Genomic DNA, 25409 nt, shown 5'->3' on the forward strand with positions numbered 1-25409 from the left:
GAGGCAATAAAGATATTTGTTGATGGGTTTGCTGATGATTGGGGTCTGTTTTTGTAAGTCACTTCATAACAAAGCATATTACTGTTGTGATTTCAAAGTGAGTAAGTTCCTATAATTTACACCTATAATTTAATTTTAAATAAACTCAAATTTCCATTTCCTATTCAATCAGGCCAATGGAAAAAGCACACGCTGTACTGACAGTTATATTTTGCATGTTTTTATCTCTGGATGACGTCAGTGAAGACTGGTCCTCATCAGCTACCGTATGATGTCGTGGCGTTTGCTGACGTTCACAGACTTGCAACAGTTACTCGGTTACCGTTGACTCTCTCTCCTGTCTTATTTAGTCCGCCCTTTTTCTGACTTATTACACACACTACCTGTCAGTTTTACCTTCAGTGGATCAAGATGAGGCGCGCTGGTTTGGGTAAGAGTCCGACGTGAAGCTTAATTTTAAGCTCAAGATTAGCATGCTCGCTCGTTAGCTAGCTAACGTGAGCTAATGTTGTCACCAAATATTCAATGACTGCCTGTTTTTGTGAACTCCAGACCCAAGTTGAACTATATATTACAGGATTGAATTAGGGACAATGTATCAAACTAACTGTTTGAATTATCGTTTACGTTTCATAAAGGCGAAGGAGGCTCTGGGAATTATGTAGCGAGTGGATACAGTATGCATGAGGAGGAGAATGAACACCTACAGGAGGGATTGAGGGCTAAAGTCACCGCTCTGAAGAGTGTAAGTAACTATTAGTGTGTGACATCTGTGATGTCCGTTTGTCTATATATACAGTCATTGGTTTGTCCACTGAAAAATGGTGTGTTTCTTTTATATTTGATATCTAGGTATCTATTTTTTCCCCTCATATGGACTATAAGCCTTAAACAATTAAATGATCTATTGTATTGTATACTTCAATATAAACAATATGTTCTCAAACTTTATCAACAGCTGACTATCGACATTGGAACGGAAGTCAAATATCAGAATAAAATGCTGGATGAAATGGTGAGTTTCACTTTCTTTTTAATCATCAACAAGGTCTGTATACACAATATTTCTTCCAAACTACATGCTGATAAAATATGAGTGGTAGGAGAGGTGGTCATATTACTTAAGTAAAGTAAGTCAAATTAAAATATACATCTGTTACATCTATTTATAAAGCACATAAAAATAAACTGTTGCCGCTGACAAAAGTGCTGTACGGGGCAAAAGAAATAAGTCGTAAGAATACAGTATATTTCACTACAAGTCCGGCTGTTATAATCTTAAGTACACAAGTATTATAAGCAAACTGCCCTTAAAGAACAAGATATATCACTAATTTTGACTGTATTATTTAACATGTTAGTATTATTTTCTGATTTGTTAACGGTAAGCAGTTTAATGTTGCAGCGGGTGGAGCACGCACTTCTAAGACTGATAATACATGTTGAATTTTAAAATGTATCGCATAACTAAAACAAATGTAGTGGAGCAAAAAGTAAAATAGTACCAACACTGCATTTAAATAAATGATTTGGCTTGACTCCACCTCTGTCAACTGTCAGATCATTCCCTCTGTGTTACAGTGTGCTTGTGTACTGGCCTGTCTGGACTTTACACTTACCTCATTATCATCCGCTTTACCCCCACTAGGACTCGGACTTTGACTCAACAGGGGGCCTGCTTGGTGCCACCATCGGCAGAGTGAAGCAGCTGTCCAGAGGCAGTCAGACCAAACTGTTGTGCTACATGCTGCTCTTCTGCTTCTTCGTCTTCTTTGTCCTGTACTGGTTCATCAAGCTGAGGTGATGGAAGGATCCTGTTGAATTCCACGTCGTCCTCCCGAGTCTGTGCCAACTGATTCATCTTAAAACTAAACTTACATAATTATAAGGAGGAAAGGAAAGACAAGGAAGTGTCTTAGTTTTACAGTTTCCCTTGTCTCTGAGTAATTCATAGAATGACCCCAGAATTGATGACTAGACTCACTGATACGATTTATTTGAGTCCCATAAAGTAAAACAGGGTCTGAGATAATAGACAATGCGAAGTAGGAATCATGTATCTCTGAAGTACACAGTTCAACACTATGTATGTACCTAATATCAGCCCGATTTATCTGTATGGAGAAGATGCAAAAATATACACATGTAACAACTGTAGAAGATATCACCTTGTCCAAAACCTTAATGTTAAGTCTCAATACAGCCCATGTTATGTTAAAAGTACTCAAATAATAGAATTCTATGTGAAACAAATAATCCAGTGTATTTGTTTTAAGAGTGAAAGGATATCATTTTTCATCTATACAAAAAGTAATAGTAATGTTCCTCATTGTTTCAACTTTGTTGTAAAAAATGTTTTTTAATGTAAATAAACAAATTTTATGCGCTGACTTCACCAGAGTGTGTGCTACTTACCCACTGAGACTGTGCTGAAAACATACATAGAATTGGTATTTCACTTGGTTTTAGACATTTGAGACAACACAACTGACTTGTGTGTGTTTACACCACTTGGAGCAAAAACAATGCATTTACACATTGGTCTACCTATTTGCAGACTTTTGTACGCACTTGTGGATCTGTATACGCATGTACAAATAGTTTTGCACCAATAATAGCTCCATAGTTTTAGGCATTTGTAAAAGACACATAAGTCAGATTATTTGCAGGATATTTATTTTAAACAGTCGTTTTTAATGCACATTTTTGTTTAGTCTATTCTAAAAATAATAATAATAAAGGTTTAGCTTACAATGGACAGTCATTTCAATTAAATAATTACAATGTAAATTACATGAATTCCGCTGCAGGCTATTCACATTTGTGAGGTAATGAAAAACAAACATGACTTATTATTCTATGTTTTTAACTCATCATTTTCCATACATTACATTTACACTGTACCTTACATTTTCCTTCTGACCACATACAGTATAGTTTAAACAAACAATCCAACTTCTTTGTAAATAAAGAGTTGAAACATCAAAACTGCACTTCGGTGATCTGTGTTTAGCTATACATTGTGAATGATTAGCACTTCATCAGTGGCGTTGATGACATCACTTCTTGGGCAGCGTGTCCATGTACTTGGCAATAATTCCCAGCATGACCTCATCAGCCCCTCCACCAATCGACAATAACCTGGAATCTCTGCAGAAAACACAAATAACACATAACGGTGTTTTCTCTCTGTAACAAAACATTCGTTCACTCAGATAATCGCAGCATTTGTTTCCTCTTAATCAAAACAACACGGTGCACTGTGAACATTTTGTTCTTTCAGGTGCAATATTTGCCCCGTCAGTAGATGTCAGCACTGTGTAAAATAAAGGGCTCAGAGTCTCTGAATCCACCTCTGTGTTACTTGATTATACACTGCATAAACAAACCTTAGCCCAACACTGAACAACAGGAGACTTAGTCTAATTGCATGTTTTCAAGAGTTATTATTGATCGCATGCTATGCTTCTGTAGAGGCCATCAATCAATCTGACTCTAACTTTGCAATTAAGGAATCAAGTTTAATGCCCTTGTAAAATCCTCTGACCACAAGGCTCCTGCAAACTGGTGAGGTTAATGTTACCATAGAAATGTTATACCCTCACAGAAGTGCAAATAATTGCAGCTATAAAGCAAAAGTTGGCGAGCTACCAGTGGTACTGACTGGTGCTGCTGTGTCATGGTTTTGCTGTCTTAAATATGGGTTCTTTCTGTATGGGATAAACAAACTGCATGGGGGTGAAAATAATAAAAATAACAGTGCTGTAAGTGTTTTCATCATATGTATAGTTACTAAAATGATGGGGAAACTGGAGAAGACCAACTGGTCTTACCTGTAGAATCTGCTGACCAGCACGTCGCTGGTGAAGCCCATTCCTCCCCAATACTGGAGACAGCTGTCACTCAGCTCCCTGGTCAGGCGGCCTGCCTTTAATTTGCCCATGGATGCCAGCTTGGTGACATCATTGCCTTTAATGTACAATGCTGCAGGAAAAAAAAACATGGGTGAAGAGTGAAAAAAAAAGAAACACAAGAATGTCAAGAAAAACAAAGACAAACACGTGAGTCAGTTTCAGAGTCGCCTGAGGCTGGCTCGGGCTCTGTGTGTTTTCCTCAATCAGTCTTTTCCCACTGAAACTGATCAATGCCTTCATTGTAGGAATCCTCCAGAGGAACATGTGTGAGCTGCATGATTTTTCCTGTTTCAATGTGTAAAGAAGTTTGTCTCTGTGTGTGTGTTTATCTACAGGTGCCAAACACATGCAACAGCTTTGATCTGTGTCTGGGCGAGCAAGTCGGACTTGAACTGGTACCAGCTCGATGAATTCATTTAAAGCTGCGAGTGTTATAAACACCACGATAAAAATCACAAAACCTTGGACACCGGCCTGACAGATGCTTCCACATATTCATATAAACCGTGCAGCGAAGAGGGGGTTTCTTTTGGATGAGCTGGGGCTGTGCCAGTGTTTCATGTGGCCAGGGCTGAGGGATTTGAAGTCATGCCAGTACACAAGAACAACAGTCAAGCGAGCAAGTCGGCCATGAACTGTCCCGTCTGCATGTTAAAGTCCCCTTAGGCAAGACGCTCAACATATCACACATCACGTTATTTTTAAGTAGCATGAATGGATGCAATTTATTTTGGTTATTTCAGAAGAAATAAAAATTGACTAAAGGAATCACATGGAAAACAGGAAATATAATGTTAGCATTGTAAATTCCCGTGAGATGTGCCAAAGCATGGAGTTACTAATCAGTTTCAGGCATTCATGAAATGTTCCCTTATTTCTGTTGGAAAACAGATTTGATGCTGAAGCTAACAATTAATTTGCTGTCTATAGCCGGCAGCCACAATGATGTTCACAGTTAGCTTAAAGCTAACACATTACCTCTCTATTTTAAATCAACATGCTGCATCACACACAAATGACCCACACAAGGCTTGTCAACATTCACATCATTCTTGCAGAGCTGACTCAACTGTGGCCTTTGTTACTGGAGCCTTAGTCTTATCTATGGTATTAGATGTCACAAGGACAGCTGCATGATTTCATTTGAGGTAATTTTCCTAAAATTCTGCAAGTATATACCATTGCCTGTTTAAAAAGATGGACAACATGACAGCTCCCTAAAAGTGACGCCAAAACCTCTCTATCGCCTCCTGCTGCCCCCTTGCTGCAGTATAGGTTTTTCTGTCATCATAGCTAGTTCTTAGCATGCTCAGTTACATCCAAGTGTTCATTTTTCTGACACGTTTAGTTTTAATTAGTTATTTGATGCTGTCAAAAGGATGATTGACAGCTCTGTTGACAAACACGGCTCCTGCAGCCGATCTGTTCTGGATTAGCAGAGTAGAGGAGGAACGGAGAGAGGAGACTTAACTAAAACAATCACTACAGTCAGTGAAGTTTACATATCTGTGAACGTCTGTTCTGCTGTAAGATGTGCTGACGTGCGGGATCTACCATTTGTTTTTTGGTAAGTAAAGTGTGTGTTTTGGTTAGCGGATTTGGCTGCGCAGCTCTGGCTCCAAATGACGTCACCAGCTCCTGTCACGGGGGCTATTTTAAATTTATACTATGACAGTAGATCGAGATGTGTTGTCCATCTATATAAACAGCCATTGGTGTACACCAAAGAAATACATGTTCCTTAAGGGCCTTTCGCAATATCTGGAGGTAAAATAAACCTATTTTTGAGAAGAAAGAAACTCAACCTAGAAAATGTTGGATGTTGCAGATACACATATATTTGTGCATGTAGTGTCACTTCTATCTGTCTATAATGTGAGCTTACCTGTAGCACGATAGAGAAGCGAGCGCAGCAGCTCGACCTCCGTCTGCAGCTCTGCCAACCTGAAGTGAACCGCCTGGTGGTAGAGGACGGGCATCTTAAAGATCTTCCTCTGCCGCGTGTACTGGATGGTCTCCTGGATGACTATGTCCATGGTGGTCACAACTGGAGGTGTTGAAATAAAGAGAGATAGAAGTTTTCACCTTCCTTTCTGTCAGAGCTGTATGTACATCTTAAAGTGCTAGTCGTTTGAGGCCGAGCAGGCTACAGAAAAAGCACGTATGGTTTCACTTCTCCTACATAGTTTCTCACAAGAAAACATTGACTCTGGCCTTTTACTCAGAATGAAACAGCTACTGATGAAGATTAATGGCTTGACCCATGCAACCTGAACTCCCTCATTTTTGGAAACTAAACTGAAAGGGAAATAATACTACTATAATACTATAATATATACTTATATAATACTACAAACCGTCCAATTCATAGTAAACTCACTAAAAACAGGGGGAATTTGGTGAAAGACGTGGGCGAGTTAGAGAAAAGCTCACTCACTGTTGGCCACAGCAAAGAGCCTCTCTTCCTGGAACTGAAGCATCTGATAGGTAAAGCCCATGCCTTCCTGGCCGATGATGTTCTTGCAGGGAACATGGACGTCATCGAAGAACACTTCAGCCGTGTCCGATGACCACATGCCCATTTTATCAATCTTGCGGGCGATGTGTACTCCTACGGAGGACAGGAATTAACGTCACTGTGCATCTTGGCAAAGGCAAACTTGTAATAACATACACAAAAAGAGGGTGTTTGTGGAGATGTGTGCAAGGAAATGCTGCAATTAATCTTTTAAAAAGCAGATAACGTTAAGGTCTGCTTTCTCTCACATGATGAATGTAAGCGTGATTTCCAGCTTTAATGTTTTTTTGTCCAAGCTTTCATCCCACAAATCACTGACTGGCTCCTACCAGGCAGGTTCATGGGCACACAGATGAGAGATTTGTTCCTGTGAGGCGGCCCGTCACTCGTGTTGGCGAGGAGACATATCCAGTCTGCCTGGGTTCCGTTGGTGGTCCACATCTTTCCCCCGTTAATAACAAGTTCGTCCCCTTTCCTCACTGCCTTGGTCATGATACCTGAACCAGCGTGTGGTGGAGTGACAAAATAGATGAAGAGAGAGAGAGAATTTGGAAGATGAGTGTAAGGGAAATTAAATTGTGGCCTAAATAAATTCATCACATCCTTCAGTCCTGAGAGAGAATCAGTGCCTCAGTGATTGTAAAGTTGTTATATTTCAGGCTCCTTATTCATTTTTGGATCATTTGTGAATTCAAAATGTTCCTCCAGGAGCTAAAAAGCAAATTATGTGATAATAAATGAACAGAAGATGAAGAAAGAGAGACACACTTGAGACATCAGAGCCGGCTCCAACTTCACTAACACCGAGGCAGGCCACTTTGTCCCCCATGATGGACGGAAGGAGGAACTCTTTCTTCAGCTCGGCTGAACCAAACCTGCAGACACACACACGTTACAAGAAATTAAAACACATTAGGAAATATTAATACGAATTTATGTGTCCTTAAATTCCTCTACTTATTTCTGTATTGGAGCTGTCTGTTGGGTGAAACTCTTGGTCCAGTGTTTGTGTGCTTTAAAAGAACACAGAAATGATTGAGGCAATAACAGTTCAAGTAGGACAGTCATATCCTGAAGCTCTCGTGGTGTTCCCCATTTTTGTTTTTTTTTGCTGCTCTCCCAGTACTGAGAGCTCGTTGAAGGCTGCTGTAGTTCCCCTAATTAAGCTCCAGAGATTCCAACTGTCTATTTCACTGAACTCTGTCTCTTGTCACCAGCAGCTGTTTCAAAGCAGGAGGATATCACACAACCAGCCGAGGCTCTACATGGCTGAGACAAACAATTACCAAGTATAATAAAACACCCTGTAAAGTGTGTACGTTTGATATCGTGCTGAACAACAGGCTGAAAGGTCTAGCATAACAATAATACAAAAGTGCCAGGTTTTAGACGTTATTTGACAATGACTACGACCAATATATCGCAGGGCTGATAATCACTAGATTAAAAACAAGCAGCAGATAGACAGTCGCTGCAGAGATGGACGAAAGGATCAGGAAATATGAACTACAGGTGCTTCTTACTCTGTTTGGCTGTAATGGTTTGCTTTAGGGATGCATGATATGTATATCAATCTGATTAATCATCAGCAGATAATGGGAATACTTTATGATTTATTGTTCTGATAATACAATTTTATCCAATAAAAACAACCGATAATAATTGTTTTCATTTACTCATTAACAAGCCTACACATTCCGACAGAGAAGGGGGGCGGTCTGCGATCCGCCAATAAACACAGAGAAGAAGAATCCCCGGTGTGTGTGTACACTGCCTGGCCAAAAAAAAAAAGTCACCACTTGGATTTAACTAAGCAAATAGGTAAGAGCCTTCCATTGGAAAATTACTGCAGTGATGAATATGTTTCAGCAGGCAACAAGTTATCTAACCCTGACTGATGCAGTGAGTAGCTTCTCATTTCTGTAACAACCATGACATATCGTGTGGTCGTGGAAAAGATGTGACTCTGTTTCAGAGGGGTGAAAAATGTTGGCATCAAACACAGAAAACAACTAAGGAGATGCTGAAACCACAAACATTGGGTTAAGAACTGTCCAACGCATGAGTAAAACCTGGGAGGATAGTAGTGAAGCATCATCTTCGGGGAAGAAATGTGGTCGGGAAAATATCTTGAATGATCTTGATCGGAGAGCACTGAAACTTTTGGTAAAATCAAATGGGAAAAAATCAACAGTAGAGCTCACTGCTGTGTTAAATAATGAAAGTAAGAGCATTTCCACACGCACAATGCCAAGAGAACTCAAGGGATTGGGTCGAAGCAGCTGTGTAGCCTTAAGAAAACCACTCATCAGTGAGGCTGATCGGAAGAAAAGGCCTCAATATGCTATGGAGTATAAAGTTTGGACTCTGGAGCAATGGAAAAAGGTCATGTGGTCCAATGAGTCTAGTTAGAGTCCCTGTTCCAGAGAGATGGGCGCGTCAGGGTAGGAAGAGAGGCGGATGTGACGCATTCATCATGCTTATTACCGTACAAGCCTGTGGGGGTGGTGTTATGATGTTGTATGTTGGTCAGGTCCAGGTTCAGTAACGTCACATGCCCAAAAAATGAGGTCAACTGACTACCTGGATATACTGAATGACCAGGATTTTCCATCAATGGATTTTTTCTTCCCTGATGGCACGGGCATATTCCAAGATGACAATGCCACGATTCATCGAGCTAAAATTGTGAAAGAGTGGGTCAGGGAGCATGAGACATCCTTTTCACACATGGATTGGCCACCACAGAGTCCAGACCTTAACCCCATTGAGCATCTGTGGGATGTGCTGGAGAAGACTTAACACAGCGGCCCGACTCTCCCATCATCAATACAAGATCTTTGGGAAAAATGTAGGCAACTCTGGATGGAAATAAATGTTGTGACATTGCATAAAACCTATCAAAACGATGCCAGTGCAAATGCGTGCCGTAATCAAAGCTGAAGGCGGTCCAACAAAATATTAGAGTGTGTGACTTTTTTTTGGCCAGGCAGTGTATTTTTTAGTGTTTCAGTGAAACAGGATTACACGCGGCAAGGATTCTGAGAGAAGGAAAAATGTTTGCAAGTTTTAACAAAACAAGTCTTATAAGTCACCTAAAAAGTCGCCGTCGCAACAAAGGTGTAATAAAGGAATACGAAGTAGCAACTGCAGCTAGCATTAGCATCAAAAAAGTGAGTGCCATAGTGTCCATTCAACACGCATTTGAAAAATGCAAAAAGTTCACTAGACAAATATGACAAAATCACGGACTTCATGGCACTTAATGACCAAGATTTCTCCATGGTGGAAGAAGAGAGGATTTCGCCAGCTAAAGGCACATTTGCAACCCCGGTATAGTCTCCCGAGCAGCCGCTACTTTGCAGACGTATCCCTACCTGCGCTGCATGATGTTGTCTCCACACACAAACGACAGTTTTACCAAAGACATTATGAGACATATTGACTTCTGACGTTAGTCCAGTGAATATGCTTTGTTTGATGGCCCAGTGGCTGGAAGGAGAGCTTACTGCATGCACAGGAGTGCTCTGGCTCCGTACAACGACTGCGATCTGCGTAGCTTTTGAAATCATGATCGGGCAGTGGAACATAAAGTAGAGGGTGCGTGTTGTGCTTAGAGACAATCCACCCAACATGGCCAAGGCTATGGAAGTGTGTGGTGTAAAAAGCTTATATGTCATTTTTTTTATTCTTATGCAAAACAGGCTTTTTTGTGTTTTATGTTGACCCACCTGATTTGACAAAGAATTTACTTTGTTAAAGAGCAGCTCCGTTAGTAGTCGGTAGTGAGCGGTTACAGCTGGCTCGCGCATCGCCGAAGTGGTTGCCATAGATACACATAATGATATGCATAGCATCACCCTGTCCGTTAACGGGACTGTCTCGTTAGGTTTGTGACGGCTCAAACCTGCCAATCTGAAAACGTGTTGTTCAGCCTCTCCTTGGTACACTGCAGTTTGAGAGCAGACAGGCCCAGCCATGGAGATGACTGCTGATGTTGTCCCTGATGTGTCTTATAGCACACAAGAAACACCACATGGAGATGTTTACAAGGTTAAACACTTGGGTTTCACTGGAGGGGGTCTTTAAAGTAAAGATGTGTGTGTGTGTTAACAATAGTGATGTCAGTTAGAATTGGTAAGTATAGAATATTAATATCCATCTTAGCCTTTCTTACCCTAAGGTGTGCATAAACTACACATTATGAACTTATTTGAAAAATACAGAATGTGAAAAAATAAAGGTAATCTTAACGGTATCAGCCTTTAGGAGCATGTAATTATCGGTTTCGGCTCCAAAAAATCCATATCGTGCATCCCTAGTCTGCTTTGAAAAGCTCATACTACAAACACAACACACTCATCTGCAGACTTTACAGGGCGACAGCGGAGGAGCAACAGAAACAACCTCTTATCACCTCAAAATGAAACACATGCCTGCAGGATGAATGCTCGAAAATGTGCTCCGGCTCTGACACAAGTGGTGTTAGTGGTGCTGTGAAAAGGAAAAAAATAACACAAAGCAGACATGGCCGCCTGAGTCACCCACTCGTTGTTGTCCTCTTGATAGGAAAAGGCAGCAGAGGAGGGAGGCTCGTGCTTCAGGCTAAATGTATATTTACATAAAGATGCGTCATCAATACAAACTGTTGGGAGTTTGGGGTATGTAGCTGCACACTTTTCACCGACAAATACCATAGCAGATACTTGTGCTAAATTGTGTGCCATAAAGTTTGTGGGATGTTACCTGGCCAGTGCAGGAGTAGCCATGTCAGTCTGCACACCGATGGCCATGGGGACGCCTCCACAGCGGATGTTTCCCAGCTCCTCTGCTACGGCCACGCTGTAGCTGAAGTCCAGACCCAGGCCTCCATACTCTGCACCGGGGAAAACACACACATACTGTATATTTATAATGTTTTTCTTACAGATGCACTTTTTATAAAAGATTGGGACCTTTCCTACTAACTTGGAGAGGAAGGAACGGCAGAGCAGTGTCACTTTGTCACTACATTAGTGACCTTAAACTAGTACCGCACTCACCTTCCCTGTTCCCTGTCATGTGAAATACAATCGCTGCACAGCATGATTCCGTACGCAGGTTTAGGTACATAATATTCTGACCTGATCCCTTATATCCGGAGCATGCACTCTAATTAATTTCAGGATGTTATCACTAATTGTGGTATCTGTAATTGCGTGTAAAAAGCAGTGCTGGGAGAGCGGCAGCATGCAGCAGATAAGGGTCACTGTCATCTCAGTGTCAGCACATCCTCTCTGTGGAGTATATCAAACTGATCTCTTAAAAAACCCATTTAGGGTCTATTTCCTGGATTCTTGAAGTGGGGACATTTGCAAAGACCCGAGGTCCTTAATGGAGTTGAAGAGCGCATTATAAAGCATGTTTAAAACACCACTTTGTGACAGTTATCCTCATTACATCTCCTGTCTTTTGCCTTTCATCATCAGCTGCAGCATCGACACAGAAATCAATAGCCTGCTTTTATACTAATATCCTTAATGCTAAAGGCCAATTTTCTGTGCACTGATCATGAAATAAGCTAGCTAATGCACTCGCTTTTATACAGAATTTTCCTTAAGTTGTTTGTGGTAAACATACGGCAACTAAATCCTTTCAAAATAAAACAAAAACAGGAAATTGAATGATGTTTCTGCACTGCCTTAAACTGGACACCATCCTCTCACGCTGCTGCAGCAAATGTAACAAGACAGGATTCATTTAGGACATGACTAAACACACCATATGCACCCCTGGATGATGGATCCTAGCAGTGACTGACAATGACTAATCATTAGCAAATTTATCACATATTGCCCAGCAACTGCTAGCAAAGTGGATTAATATCACCTGTCAGACTAGTTATCGAATAATGGAATGCACAGTCTGTCGGAGGAAGCGAGGGAATAAAAGAAAGCGGGCAGAATAAATGGGGACGTTGGAGATATAGAGGGACAAGCAAACAAGGGAGCGGGGGGGAGCCAGAAATGAGAGGAAACAGGTGCAGCTGTGCAGCGATAAGTCTCTGAACAGTGGAAACCCTGCGGTGGAATAATGTGGACCAAGGGAAGCTCCGAGGGTTTATCCCACTTTCAGCAAAAACAACGGGCCGTCTGCTTGAACAAGCAAGCAGAAGAAAAACAAACTCAAATCTGTCACAAATGTCAAACCTATGCACATATGGTTCTCCTGAACAGCAGATGTTCCTGGGTGTCGGTTCTCATCGGGTGGAGCGCCGTATGAAACGCATTGAAGGGAATTTAAAGCGGGACTCTGGCAATGTTGAGGAAAGTAACACTTTCTCTTCCACTAAAAGTGCACAGAAACATGAGTGACCGGATGATTAAACCACAACAACACTCGTGTGTCCTAAGCTTATTTCCATGACGATACTCCAACAACTACTCCACTGGACTTAGACATAACAGCACTATTATTCAACCCCCTGAATGCATGGCTCACCATTGCAGCATGACGTACTATAAAAAGTCACAGTATTAATTATGTTTTTGGATGGATCACAGCATTACTAACATAGAATTACTGATAACTTTCTTGACACTCTCTCTGAGGTCATCCAGGCCTTATTCTCAATAATCTTCCGTTAAAGGGAAAACTCTGCAGGCTGCCAGGACGGAGACGAGAGGCCATTGCCATGGCGTGAAGTTCAGATATCTCTCGCTACGAGCAGAGGAAAACAGGCAGAGAGCCAAGGGTCATCCCTGCCTTCTCCTTGAACGTGGCTGCCTCTGCAAAACTTCCTGTTCTCATGTTTTCAAAGGTAATAAAGCCTTTCCTCAAGTGAAAAATAGTGGGGGGAAAAATGAAGTGTTGAGTTTTCTTTTCGGAAATGTCAACGAAAGGAGCGTTAACTTTGGCGCCAGTTCCACACATACCACCATTTAAGGTTGACACCCTGGCATAAATCTGTTAAACCCACTCCATGTTTGTCCTCTGTCTTCCTGGATTTTAAGTCATTGATGCCAACGTATGGCATCATTGCCTGGACACAGGAATTACAAACAGGCCTGAATTATATCATTGACATTTGTTCTGAGATGTACCTATTTTCAAAGCCCTAAACTACGCTTTGTTTAACAGCAATAGTAGAGAGATGACCTTGGAAATAACATCCAACAGGACGCTAAAAAGTCTTTTTGTTTGTTTGGATGCTTAGTTTCTTTCTGATAAAGGGCAACCACCTCTCTCATTCCACCTGATGAGTCATTTCTCCAGTGCACAGACTCCTTAATCCCTATTCCCATCCCGGTAATCCGAGCCTCTAAATCAATTAACCCAGCGCAGAATGCTCTGAGAGTCTGCTTCATTAGTCAGCACTGTACAACACGTGTCTATAACAGTTTTGAGAAGAGGCTTTTACTTTGAAGTTTTAGAGACCAACGACACAAGGTCATACACATTAGGTTGGCTAGTAACGCGTCAAATCAACACCGTGACAGTTGTTTCTAAACTGTTTTACAAATAGATCATGTTTCCTTACGCTACACACAATAGCAAAGTAATCCACCACCTAATAACACAGCCTGCCTTCTCCGCTCCTCCTCTCTAATCCTGCCAACTAATGCTGAAGTCTTGTGTACTCAGCACATTTTAATCCCCTCGCCCTCCCTCTTCCCTGACCTACAGACCTAATGTGGAATATTGTGCACAAAGCTCAGTGTACGACACTACTGTTTACAGATTTGTTCTTTCCAGCATTAAATGTCAGAACAGAGACGACAGCTGTTCACATCCGACACAATTCTTCACGTATCCAGAATAAATTAAACACAATGGCCACAACTGCTCCAAGATCTTTCATATACGGTACTGTAACCGCTTCCTCCTCCAGCAGAGGCCCAGCTGGGTACACATCTGGAAATGGGATATACTGTAGCCAACAGCTGTTGTGGGATGTTGCTTTGACACCAGCACCCATCATCGCAGTGGGAACATTTCTAAACCAGACCGACTGTAAGAGATGGCTGTCAGACAAAAGGAGAAGAAAATGAATGGAAAGTGAACTCAGCTGTGAAGAAAAGATGCCAAAGAATCCTTGAAGCGGTGAGGGTCGAACTACACACGGTGAAAGATTCTTTTGTTTCTGGTCTGATGCAAAACATTTTGAATCCCCAAAGTTTAAGCACTACTTCCATTAAAGTTCTGTTATTAATGTGCATCCTTGGATTAAAAAAAATTACGTCCTTAAGAGCAATACTTGTGCAAGTTCTTTTTAATTCCCAGGTATGTCGCAGATTTATCATGGAAGTTTTTGCATTGGCAATAGAAACCGCACGTCCCAAAAACACAGATCTTGCAGACTGACACAGGTGATTAATGAGTCATCATAGCAGTAAGGATTTCCTGCTAAAATTCCAAAGAATACAAATGGACCAAAGTCTCAGCAGGAAAAAGCCTTAAAAAGACTCCCAGGGCCATTTAAATGAAATGGATACATATCTGCACTCAAGCCAAACCTCTGTGAGGTTTTGACTGTTTTTAAGGCTCTTCACTTATCCATTTAAGACGGGTATGTTTTTAGTAGTGTGCTCTCAACATGTTTTATATTGACATGCTCAGCTGTATAACAGTATAAAACCAGACACTGCCCTGAGTGGCACCTTGATGTGTCGGTATGATCATTTCACAGCAGGCTGCCTATCTCCTGAGATCCTGTCACAAATACACCTTTTCCCATTGCTCTGCCTCTGATAATATGCTAATTATATAAAAAAAAAAAAAATTCACAACAGGCTTTCTCTGATTTAAAATCAAAATAACTCAGGGGCTGTAACCTATGACAGCATCCACTTCTTGTATGTAAAGATACAGGCAGACAAACAAACACCAACCTCTATTCCTAAGGGGCACACCTCCACAAGAACATGACTGGTGAACTGTACCTTGGAGATAGTTGTTGTAAGGCGTTTATCATCGAGCTACTTCACCTCCCTAAAGTATGTTTATGAAAGTGAGTGTTGTACTTTTTTTGGTTTTAATCAAACACTCTTACCAACTGGTTTGTTGACTCCAAGAAATCCAGCGTTTCCTAAGATCTTGAAGACTTTATGGGCCGGAAACATCCCCTCTGCCTCCCACTGATCCACGTGGGGGTTGATCTCCTGGTCGATGATCTAAAGCACAAACACAACAGTGGAGAGATACGATGTGTTTTGAGATCGTCTTTTTAATTTTATTCTGAAGCTTAACTATAACTTTGCAGGTGTTTGAATTCTTCTGTGCACGCATCAACAGATTTGCCTCGTCTTTAACCTCAATGTGACAGCCCTGCTGTTCCATCTCCTGTCTCATAACTAACACCAGAAGGATATACATTATCATAAGTTTAAAAAACACATGATTGTTATACCCACATGGGTTTCCTGCTGTTCGGCGCACATCTCTACTTAAGTCTATGTAATCCATCTGTAGCAGACAGCCAGATAAGGTATTACATATCAATGAATACAAAGCAGGCTGGAAAAATGTTACACGTGGTGAATGATGACAAAGACGAATACAGTGACAGTATGCACGGTGTGTTATTTCCAATATGGACATGTTATCAGTCCGCTGCTGATAACCAAGGCTTGGCTCGGGACGGCGGTTATGACAAGCTGCGTGTTCAAATAAATAGGATTACTGTCACACAGTTTGATGCTCCTTCTTTCTATCTTAATTCAATTCCCCTTCAATTCAGCTTGAACAGAGAAACCAAACAGTGATGTTGCTGCAAACACGTGGATGCGTCATACACACCTTCAACCCATCAGAACACAAGATCTTCACACCACAGTTTCAAGGTGTACATAAGGCCCACACAAGGACATGGGATAAACACATACTATTGTGTAAATATTAGTTCTTATCTTCCCATGTCACTTTTGCTGTTGTACATGTTCTAAACAGTACCTGTGTTTGTACATCGCCCCTAATGAATCCAAAATACTTCAAAATAGCAGAAATGCTGTAATTTTTTTATGCAAGGTCTTTGTCAACCAAATATTTCTGTTCTTTTAGCTTCCTCTGCAATTATCTTAGCTAACCTTGTAGTCCCGCTCAAATTGGCCCCAACTTGACTGAAGAGAAGCTTGGCTGGGTAGCTGGCCAACTGGGGCTTCATCTGATTGGTGAAATGGTCAAACTGGTCAATGCATGTCCCATGTATCTAGGGCTTCAACTGTTTGTGTGCTGATCAAAATGCATGCCAATTGTACAAGAAACGTTTTTTTCTAATTTATTGCGATCAAGGCTGACTTTGCGCTATGTTTATTGCATGTCAGGAAAGGGGGGGGGGGACGCAGGTGCAGACCCAGGGGTGTCTCAAAGTTATCCCAGAGGGATAACCACAAAATCGCGGTAGCGATAGATTGGAAAGGGGAGGAAAAAGACAACAAAACTGTATAGAGCCGCTACAGGCTTCCTTAATGAAATAAAGCACTAAAATGATTAACTAAATCACCGCTGCCAAGCAGCTGACTCAAAACCAAAATTGTCCAGGAGACCCAGAAAACTCGAAGCTAAAGGCAAAGGCTGCCCGGGAGGCCTTTGATAACCCAAAAGGCTGGAGTCACACAAACTCTCCAGCACCCCAAATTTTTCCCTGGGAAACAGGCGATTGACCACAAACACACACAAAGTTCTGAGTCGGCGTTTGCAGATACACCGACAACTAGAGAAGCCACATGGAGAACCTCTCACTACCTCTGAAGGTGAGATAATGAGTCAGCCCAGGGCACTGGAGACTCAGGGTATATGAAGACTGCCCACACCTGGGCTTAATCAAAGCCAATCAGTGCCACACACACCTGATTGCAGTGAGTTGATTCTTTCACCACTCTCACAGGGCCGAAAGGTTGAGTGCCCTCACAATTGCGCACATCTATTAATCTTTATCTAATAAGACTTGATATTGTGCAAGTCACCAAGATAAGCATTACCAATTCAGTATTATGTCAAATGTGGTAATAAACATCCCTTCCTTCAGTTCCTGAGTCATGGCGTTAAATAAGGTCAAGAAAAGGCCACGATCAGTATGATCTCACAGTGAAGCTGGCCTTTGACCTTTTGGTTTTAAGTTGTCATCAATTCATCATGCTATCCTATTACACATTTGTGTGAAATATTGTCATTAGTATTAATAGTAGAATTAGTGTTGAAATTCTGGAGTTATGGCCAAAAGTGTGTTTTGAGGTCACAGTGACCTTGACCTTTGATAATTACATTTTACTCCGTTCATCCTTATGTCCGGGGGGGACATTTGTGCCAATTGTGGAGACATTTTCTCACAGTGTTTCTGAGACATGGTGTTCATGAGGATGGGACAAAGGGAGAGATGCTGGTCGGACAAGCCAAAGACGTTATTTGTCCAGGCTGGGCTTTAATCCCAATCTGTGTCAATTTGGAGCAGAAATACAAGACGACAACAGAATTCAGTGGCATTGGTGGTACCACATAATGTTACACAGCAGTTGTCCAACCCATCTTCAAGTGCAAATTACACTGAGGGTTTGGGGATTTGGGTTTTTTGAGTGATGATACTGATCTTTTATGCTTAAGCTGGTGGTAGCAAATATTGTGCTGATATTCCAAATCTCTGCGTTCAACCATTCAAACGCCAATTTTTCAACGACTCCTGTGTTTCCTCCAATTTTTTGGTCTTGGCAGGAAATAAAAACCTCCTGAGTAACATTTAGAACAGCATGCAAAAATAAAGCTTGGTACAGAAACCTATACTGAAGAGATTCCTTCTGGGTTAGCAGTCAATCCATCACAAAGCCCCAGATACACAGCTGCTGAAAAATGAAGGATGGCTATCTTATGAGCTTTAAAAGTGGAATTAAAAGCTGTGGTAAATGAATATCTTCCACAATATAGAGCGACTTTAACTGGTTGATAAACAAGCTGATATTGAAAAATGTCTCAGTGGATGAAGGAGCTTTTTGCTAATTCGTATCAGAAGTGAATAAACATACTGAATTAATAAAGGCAGAACAAATTGATTCTGGTAATCCCGACACTGAATTTTACATAATATTCTTCAGAAGTATTATCAGCTTCTGTTTGGGCTCTCAAACCAAACTCAAGTACCATTCACTCTTATCAGTTTATATCACCAGTGCCTGTTTTTTTGTGAGTCATGACCTAATGTCTGCAGGCAGTAAAGAGTGGGTTGTAACCTGGCTTTGAAATAGACTTTGGAATGGGCGAACTTTGGTGCCGTGACTCATTTCGAGCACCTGGAAGTGGTCCACAGCTGGAGAAGCACTTATGAATGAACATTCTATTGAAACGTGCTATTTTTTGCGGGAACTCAAGCTGCTTCACAGAGAATTGGATGTCGATCTAAATTGAGGGTTACAGTACATGTGGCGTTTTATTTTTGAAAACTCCACCTCACAGGCAGGCATTGTCAGCAGAGGTGTTTGTGCACAGGACGTCAACATTTTCATCAAAAAAACAAGTCTGTGTTTGATGATGTTCAGGCGACTTACAGCCAATAAATTACCAAATAAAGACATGAAATAAAAATGTACGTGCCGTGACTTTCCTTGGGTGTTTCTTATTGAATGCTTTCCAAATTAAAATGTCCTCGAACAATTGGCTCTCTACAATTTATTAGAAACACTGTAGCTGGCTTGCTATTGACTTTCCTTAAACATTTTTAATGGGCCATAGCTTCAATGGACGCATGACAATCTGCCTCATAAATGCTCCCTCTACTCAGCACAATAGGCTCTAAATGGTGGATAAAGCTAATTAAAATATAATGCTTAAAATAAAAGAGGTATTTATTGGAAAAAGGAAACATCAAATCCAAGCCTCCGGGGATGAAAGGAGCTAAATGAGCCAATAAGGTGGATTGTGAAAAAATAAACCCTATTTGATTGTTCTTTCATGTAGCTTTGGTGGAGTATCTGCTTGAGAGTGAAAGCACAAGCAGAAAGGAGCTGGACTGGGCCTGTGTTTTACCGTTCAAACTGTAAAAACAAAGTACTGAAGAAGAATTCACAGTTTTTTTTTCCAGGATTGCGAAAAGTGATGCGCACTCATTTTGTGCTTCCAAAACACACAAACCCAAACCAGCCAACCACTTAACCTGCCAATACAAACAAACTGGCGGAGATATATCTGAAAACACGGACGGTAGAAACCGTGGACATCGTGTTTTTACAATTCAAAAAGAAAACAGACACTTCTTTCGACAGAAATATGTGGTCTCGATCTGAATCAGTGAAGATCAGGCTTAAATCACAAAACATCCAACACAAGAACAAAATGTGACCAGCCAACCTTTCACCTGCAATAAACTCATCCATGTTAACAGTTCAGATCCTGAGGAGGGAAAGGGAGGGACGACTCCCTGCTGGAAAGGGAAGCAGAAAGGTCATCGGGGAGTGATCCTACATCTCTTTTCAGAGGTTAATGTGGACTATTTGTGTTGCATACCAGAACCATTTCACATCACCAAGCTGTCAAGAAGTGAGGAAGGGTCGAGAACATTGCATTATCACGCCCTACAAAATATCCAGAGTGGAGGGTCTGTGCTTTTGCCCTGACGCTCAGGATACTGGGCTTCGATGCCCTATTGGAGGTGAGATTAGGGATAAGGAATTTAAAGTGATTTCCAAATTCTAGCCTGCGCATTAATAACTCACGTAAATGCAGAAATGAGGTTTGCCAACAACGCACTTCTGAAATGGTCATGGCTCAAGCTCAACACGCCCCACTCCTTGGCGGCCATTTTTAGGCTGGCCAACTTTCTCTCTGTGTGATGTTTTTGGTCAGTAGAATTGTGTGTCGGGACAACAGCGGTTACAACTCCCTGTTCTGAATGACAAATGAGGGGTCAATTTAATTGTGTGATAAGTGCTATCCATGAGTCAGAATATCATCTGTCATTTTCAATGCGGTCACCTCAATCTTCTTCTCCATCTTGTAGTTTTTTTCTGCCATAAAAAGCTTGTACTATGGCTCGACAAACAAAATCAGATCACGAAATTTTAACCCTAACCAGTAAGTTTTCAGATACTTAACTTTACATAGCGTGCAGAGCACATTTCATTAAGTATGTCCACATACTTCCAAACATGACTCTTATGCCTGCTGGTCGTCATATTTAACAAATATGTCCAAAACTACTCATGCCAGCCTTTAGTGTTTAGATGATTCTACACTCATAAATCCAACATTAAGACTGGGAAACACAAGGTTACTAAATATATATTATCTCAGAACCTGCGTGCTATCAGCTTCTGGTGTAGCCAGAGGTTATTCCCGAGCAAGAACTCCTTTTTCCCTGCGTCGTTCATTGTTTACAGGCCTTGAGAAATTAGAATGGAAGTGGAGTTGAGAAACACTTGCAGATGTCTGTTTATAGAAATAAAATGCTAAACTGCCATCAGACGATCGCTAATGGGTTCCAGAATTGCATTAGTCGCTTCTTTTGCTTTCCACACCGAATAACCAAAGCCAGCTGAAACTCTGGTGGTTTCTACTTCGACTACAAACAGGAACCAGAGGGTTTCCAACGACGAATGTCTCGTCCCTTGCCTACAGATGCTGAATTTAAATGCAGAATTTGTTAGTAGAGATTACTAAACACATTTTACTATTTGTAGTTATTATCCCTTTAAGCCCTTTAGGTTGTTTCAATTAGCCCAAGTACACACGTATCCAGCAATGTTGCAAACCTACTAGATTTACAGAACCTTTGATGAAATGTGTAGTATATATTATATATATTTATATTATATGTTGGATATATTTTCCCCTCTGGTTATTTCATGTAAACTGTTTTAAAGTTATATGAAATATAACAATATGTGAAAACTGACTAAATCCAAATTAAATCAATATAAGGGATGCACCCGACCGACATTCAGCTCTGATACCGATACCTGGGCGGGGAACCAGTTATTAAGCTGTATGTCTCATTGTGTGGAACCGAGTTGGATCATTCTCCCATGTGTAAGGCGACTCCGGACTTGACTTCAACATTGTTATCCTCACTTCGTAAATAAAGAGTAAAATGGCTGCCTGACGCACTGCTGATGCATGATAAAGTACGCACTAGTAGACATAACATAGTATGAATCACATCAATGGCCCCAGGATTGGCCCCACTGATACCTGTAGCATATCAGTATCAGTTCAGTGCTGGTATCAGTTTGGTGCATCCCTTATCCATATCATGATATAACCTTACATATACCATGAAACGATATTATAAACACAAATTGGCAAACTTTTATGTGAATAATAACTGCAATATTGTCAATAGTGGTGGGAATCGCAGTGTAACTCTCAATAGGATGCGTGGTCCATGATAACGATAATATCACGATACAGAGATTCTGCGATAATTGATATATTGCAAGACAATCATATGAAGATACATCACGATATCTTTACTTCTTCTTCGGCCAGTTAACTTCAGCTCATGTTGCCCTCATTCATGTCATAAGCGCTAACACGAGGACACATGAAGAAGTGACGTTGTGAGTCTAACTGTATTGCACGAGTCAGGACGACACTGACACTGTATACGAGTCCGAAGTTCTTCGGGCACTTTTAGGCAGATTAAGGAGAATTGTTGTATCCAAAAACCCATATTGGGTTAATTTAAAATACCATAGAATGTTGCAGATCCAAACATATAAACGCTAATCTGTTCCTGGAATCACATAGTGATCATTGACCAGCAGTGTTGCTTTTAACATTCCCTTACAATGGCTTTGTAGAGTGAGGGGAAATCCCAGTCTGAAACTATGGGAGGTTGCACATGAGAAGACTAATTAATTTAAGACACACACACACACACACACACACACAAAAGCCTTGGACGGTTCAGAGGTTTGTACATGTGGGGGTCCGTGGAAGTGTGACTAATTTCTCTGCAAAGGAAGTAGTTTGTCTCATCAATACCTGACGACATGAATACCTCACAATGTGACACACACACATACAGTAAAAGTCACGGTCCTTCACTCTCCCCACCTAACAACAGACATTTGTAGTGGAAACATTGGCACGTTGGACACCTGACCTTGAGCGGCCACTAAAGGATTTCCTATAACCCCACTTGTGTACCTTCTATGAACACACACTATCCTACAGTGAATTCTTTTAATAAACCGAGCTGCCTCAAGTTCCCTTTCCTGCTCTGCCGACATATTGTTCTGCATTTCCTTTTCACATTTTCATCCTTCCCATTATTCCCACTGCTGGTTTATTTTCGACCTCCTGGCGTCCTTTTCAAGGTTTAGTCACACGACAAACGCCTCACTATTTACCGCAACATCTCTGCTCCCTGCCTTAAATTAGGCCCATGTTGGTATTTCTGCAGCATCTGTCTCCAGCGTCTGTCTAGTAACATATATCAGAAATGAGTCAGGCTGATTAGTAATCCTCGCTTTGTTTTTTTACGACCATAATTTGTTGATTATCTTGTGAAAGAAATTAAGAAAAAGAAAACAATCAGACTTCATCGTTGAATAAAGTCAGAATAGGCTGTTTAGTTATCTTTAGTCTGATCATCAGTCTTTGAAACCCGTCACTGCTTAAAGGAGCAATTGGCCCCTGGAAAAAGCCCCTGTCAGTCAAAGCTGGCGTTCTCTGTAATCGATAGAAGCAATGATATTTGAAATTGGCGGCATAGGGAGTGTATTTTAGCGTCCTCCGCCAGACTACGTAAAACGGGTCATCTGGCGGAGGTTTTCCAGGGCCCACTGGAGAAGCAGATAGCCTCCAAAAAAAATGTCTACCATAATGGCATTAGCTCCTTTTAATAGCATGATAGGACTGAGGTTAAAAATCAGCGAACTGGCCCTTTAAGCAAAGTGCCAACCCAATTCAAAAATCACTTAAAAAAGCTGTAACAATATTTTACTGAAGAAATCAGAGTAAATACTAACTAAATAATTTCCAGGATTTTGGAGTAAGCCAACCACTTAAAACATGTTCAAATTAAGTAACCATTGCAATTTCTGACCATGTCTGCACTTGAGTATTTCAGGATTTTGTTGAATAATTTCCTGGACATTGTACAAAAGAAATCTGACTCACTTTCCACTTTTCCCTAACACAGTCTGATTTCCTCCTGAACATGTGTAATGTTGCCAAACTTAATGTCAATAGGAAATAAATCAGCTCTCAAGTGTGCAACTAAAGATCTTCCGCTTCTAAAAAAAGGCACATGGGATCCAGGGCCAAATATTTGTTTGATACAAACAAACATTGTATCAGCTTTAGCCAGACTACATTACCCAGCCTCATAGTATCAATAGACAATTTCATCTCAATGTCATCATGGCCCCTTCGGTTCTAAAGCTGCCATAACTGTTTATCTTGTTCCAGTAGCCTTTCAAAAGGCCAACGATTCAAAAATAGTTTGGTGTCAGTAATCTTTCAATACATTCACTATGTGAACTAACCTGTCTTAGAAAGGGGAAAAGGGTCTTAGCATGACAAGACTACAAAAATGACATTGCTCATCGATTCATGGAATATAACACCAGAAAAACTCTGAATTGACAAATGTAATCACCATAGCTTTAGATAATCCCAGTGCAAGAAGAGGACAGGCATGAATCGAATGGGATGTGGGAGTGTAGTTTGGGTCATGTAAACTTACAAGCCAGAGGTTGTTGTTTGCTAACGTAAACACATGTAGCCTCAGTGAAGCTGGCACTCTGCCTTACTATCCTTAATTCCCACAAACTAGAGCAGCAGAGCGGCTTCTACAGTCATTAGTGCACGCAGTCAGACCCTGACTCCCCTTTCCAGCCGTATTAGCAACGTCAAAACAATGTTTAACGTGGGCTGAGGTTGTGTGTTTCATATTAGACACCAACTCAGTGCAATTGAGGGCAACTACATAACAAGCCAGCTCAGTGACCTCTCACCCACTTTCACTATAATACCCTTTCGCTTCTTCTTACAGTTACATTAGGCGGAATTAAACTGCTGTTTTCTGGGAACACACATTAGCATTAAAATATCCAACTGTCACGTGCTAAACAAAGCAAGTCTGCCCTTGTTTTCATGGTAACGACATAGCATGCTAATGTTATGCTAGCAGTCCTGCATACCTTTCTGAGGGACTCCTTTAATGCAAAGTGCTCTGGGGTGTAGATTAAATGGTCAGCCGCGACCTCTGAGGAGCTGGACGTTTCGGGTTTAGATGACACATTTTCAGACAGCGACCGGACACCTATAAATGAGTTGAATTTGTACAAATAGCGGCTGCTGACTAGCAGGTTTAAACGTCGGGCTCCTTCGCGCAGCGCCATCTCTGTTGACAGACACCTGAATGCGCATGCGTGTGCTGTGACTCTTACTGTAAGGGACTGTGAATAGCTAGGGATTCACCCCGGATAAAACATTAACCCCAGTGCTAAACTAACATTTTTAAATTGTTTGTCTTTCAGTCGGGTTCCGTCGTTTGGTAAAACAAACATAAAACTAATAACCCATTAGTTCTAAGGAAAGCCTCCACCATTACTGTATCCCAGCTGTTTAATCCGTGCTTCGGGTCCCAAACTAGGGGTCAGGACCCCTCAAGAGTTCACGAGATTAACCTCAGGGTTTTAAATAAGGAAATGGGGCTTTTTTGTTGCTATTTTCTTGTGAAATACTGGAGAGTTTTAAAATTGAATTATTATTTAATGAAGCATTAAAAGGGGCCAAAAAGAACAGTCTTAAAATATCATACCAGTAAACTTGCCCTCTCAGAGAATTTATATAAATGCTATAAACTTTTATTCAATAACAGCCATCTACTGCATTCCATATTCCCCTATTATATATTCATAAAGAATTTCCATAAACAATTGGATGAAAATATGGTTGCCTTGAACTACAGGAAGTATCCATCAAAAAGAAAGAAAGAAAGAAAAGTGGCAACTTCCAAACACACTTAAGGTTGAACTTCACAATAAGGTATGCTTCAAAACTAT

The 25409-nt window shown here is 41.0% G+C and overlaps 2 protein-coding genes across 2 annotated transcripts; one reads left to right on the plus strand and one right to left on the minus strand.

Annotated features, from left to right (window-relative positions):
• Positions 1–279: 279 nt before the first annotated feature.
• bet1 (Bet1 golgi vesicular membrane trafficking protein) lies at positions 280–2390 on the plus strand. Its single transcript, XM_069682166.1, has 4 exons — positions 280–430; positions 639–745; positions 959–1015; positions 1649–2390. Exons 1-4 carry the CDS (start codon positions 412–414, stop codon positions 1802–1804), a joined length of 339 nt encoding a protein of 112 aa, XP_069538267.1. The 5' UTR covers positions 280–411; the 3' UTR covers positions 1805–2390.
• Positions 2391–2671: 281 nt separating this feature from the next.
• LOC138608705 (probable acyl-CoA dehydrogenase 6) lies at positions 2672–24743 on the minus strand. The gene is made up of 9 exons (XM_069681264.1): positions 24543–24743; positions 15464–15584; positions 11179–11308; positions 7201–7307; positions 6762–6929; positions 6352–6525; positions 5800–5961; positions 3834–3984; positions 2672–3150 (listed from the first exon to the last, which is right to left on the minus strand). The coding sequence occupies exons 1-9, from the start codon at positions 24741–24743 to the stop codon at positions 3060–3062; spliced, it is 1305 nt and encodes a 434-aa protein (XP_069537365.1). The 3' UTR covers positions 2672–3059.
• Between the last annotated feature and the right edge of the window lie 666 nt (positions 24744–25409).

This window comes from Semicossyphus pulcher, unplaced genomic scaffold (genome assembly GCF_022749685.1).
Source record: "Semicossyphus pulcher isolate SPU_LCO1_2020_fin unplaced genomic scaffold, fSemPul1.0.p SCAF_5, whole genome shotgun sequence".
Classification (NCBI taxonomy): Eukaryota; Metazoa; Chordata; class Actinopteri; order Labriformes; family Labridae; genus Semicossyphus; species Semicossyphus pulcher.

What these genes read in the sequence shown, in the direction of transcription:
- LOC138608705 (XM_069681264.1), bottom strand. Translation starts at nt 24,743, where the DNA reads ATGGCGCTGCGCGAAGGAGCCCGACGTTTAAACCTGCTAGTCAGCAGC. An exon ending in TAAAGGAGTCCCTCAGAAAG is followed by an intron (nt 15,585 to 24,542) that starts GTATGCAGGACT and finishes TTTGTGCTTTAG; the next exon opens with ATCATCGACCAGGAGATCAA. An exon ending in TGGAGTCAACAAACCAGTTG is followed by an intron (nt 11,309 to 15,463) that starts GTAAGAGTGTTT and finishes TCCCCGGTGCAG; the next exon opens with AGTATGGAGGCCTGGGTCTG.
- bet1 (XM_069682166.1), top strand. An exon ending in AAGTCACCGCTCTGAAGAGT is followed by an intron (nt 746 to 958) that starts GTAAGTAACTAT and finishes CTTTATCAACAG; the next exon opens with CTGACTATCGACATTGGAAC. An exon ending in ATAAAATGCTGGATGAAATG is followed by an intron (nt 1,016 to 1,648) that starts GTGAGTTTCACT and finishes TACCCCCACTAG; the next exon opens with GACTCGGACTTTGACTCAAC.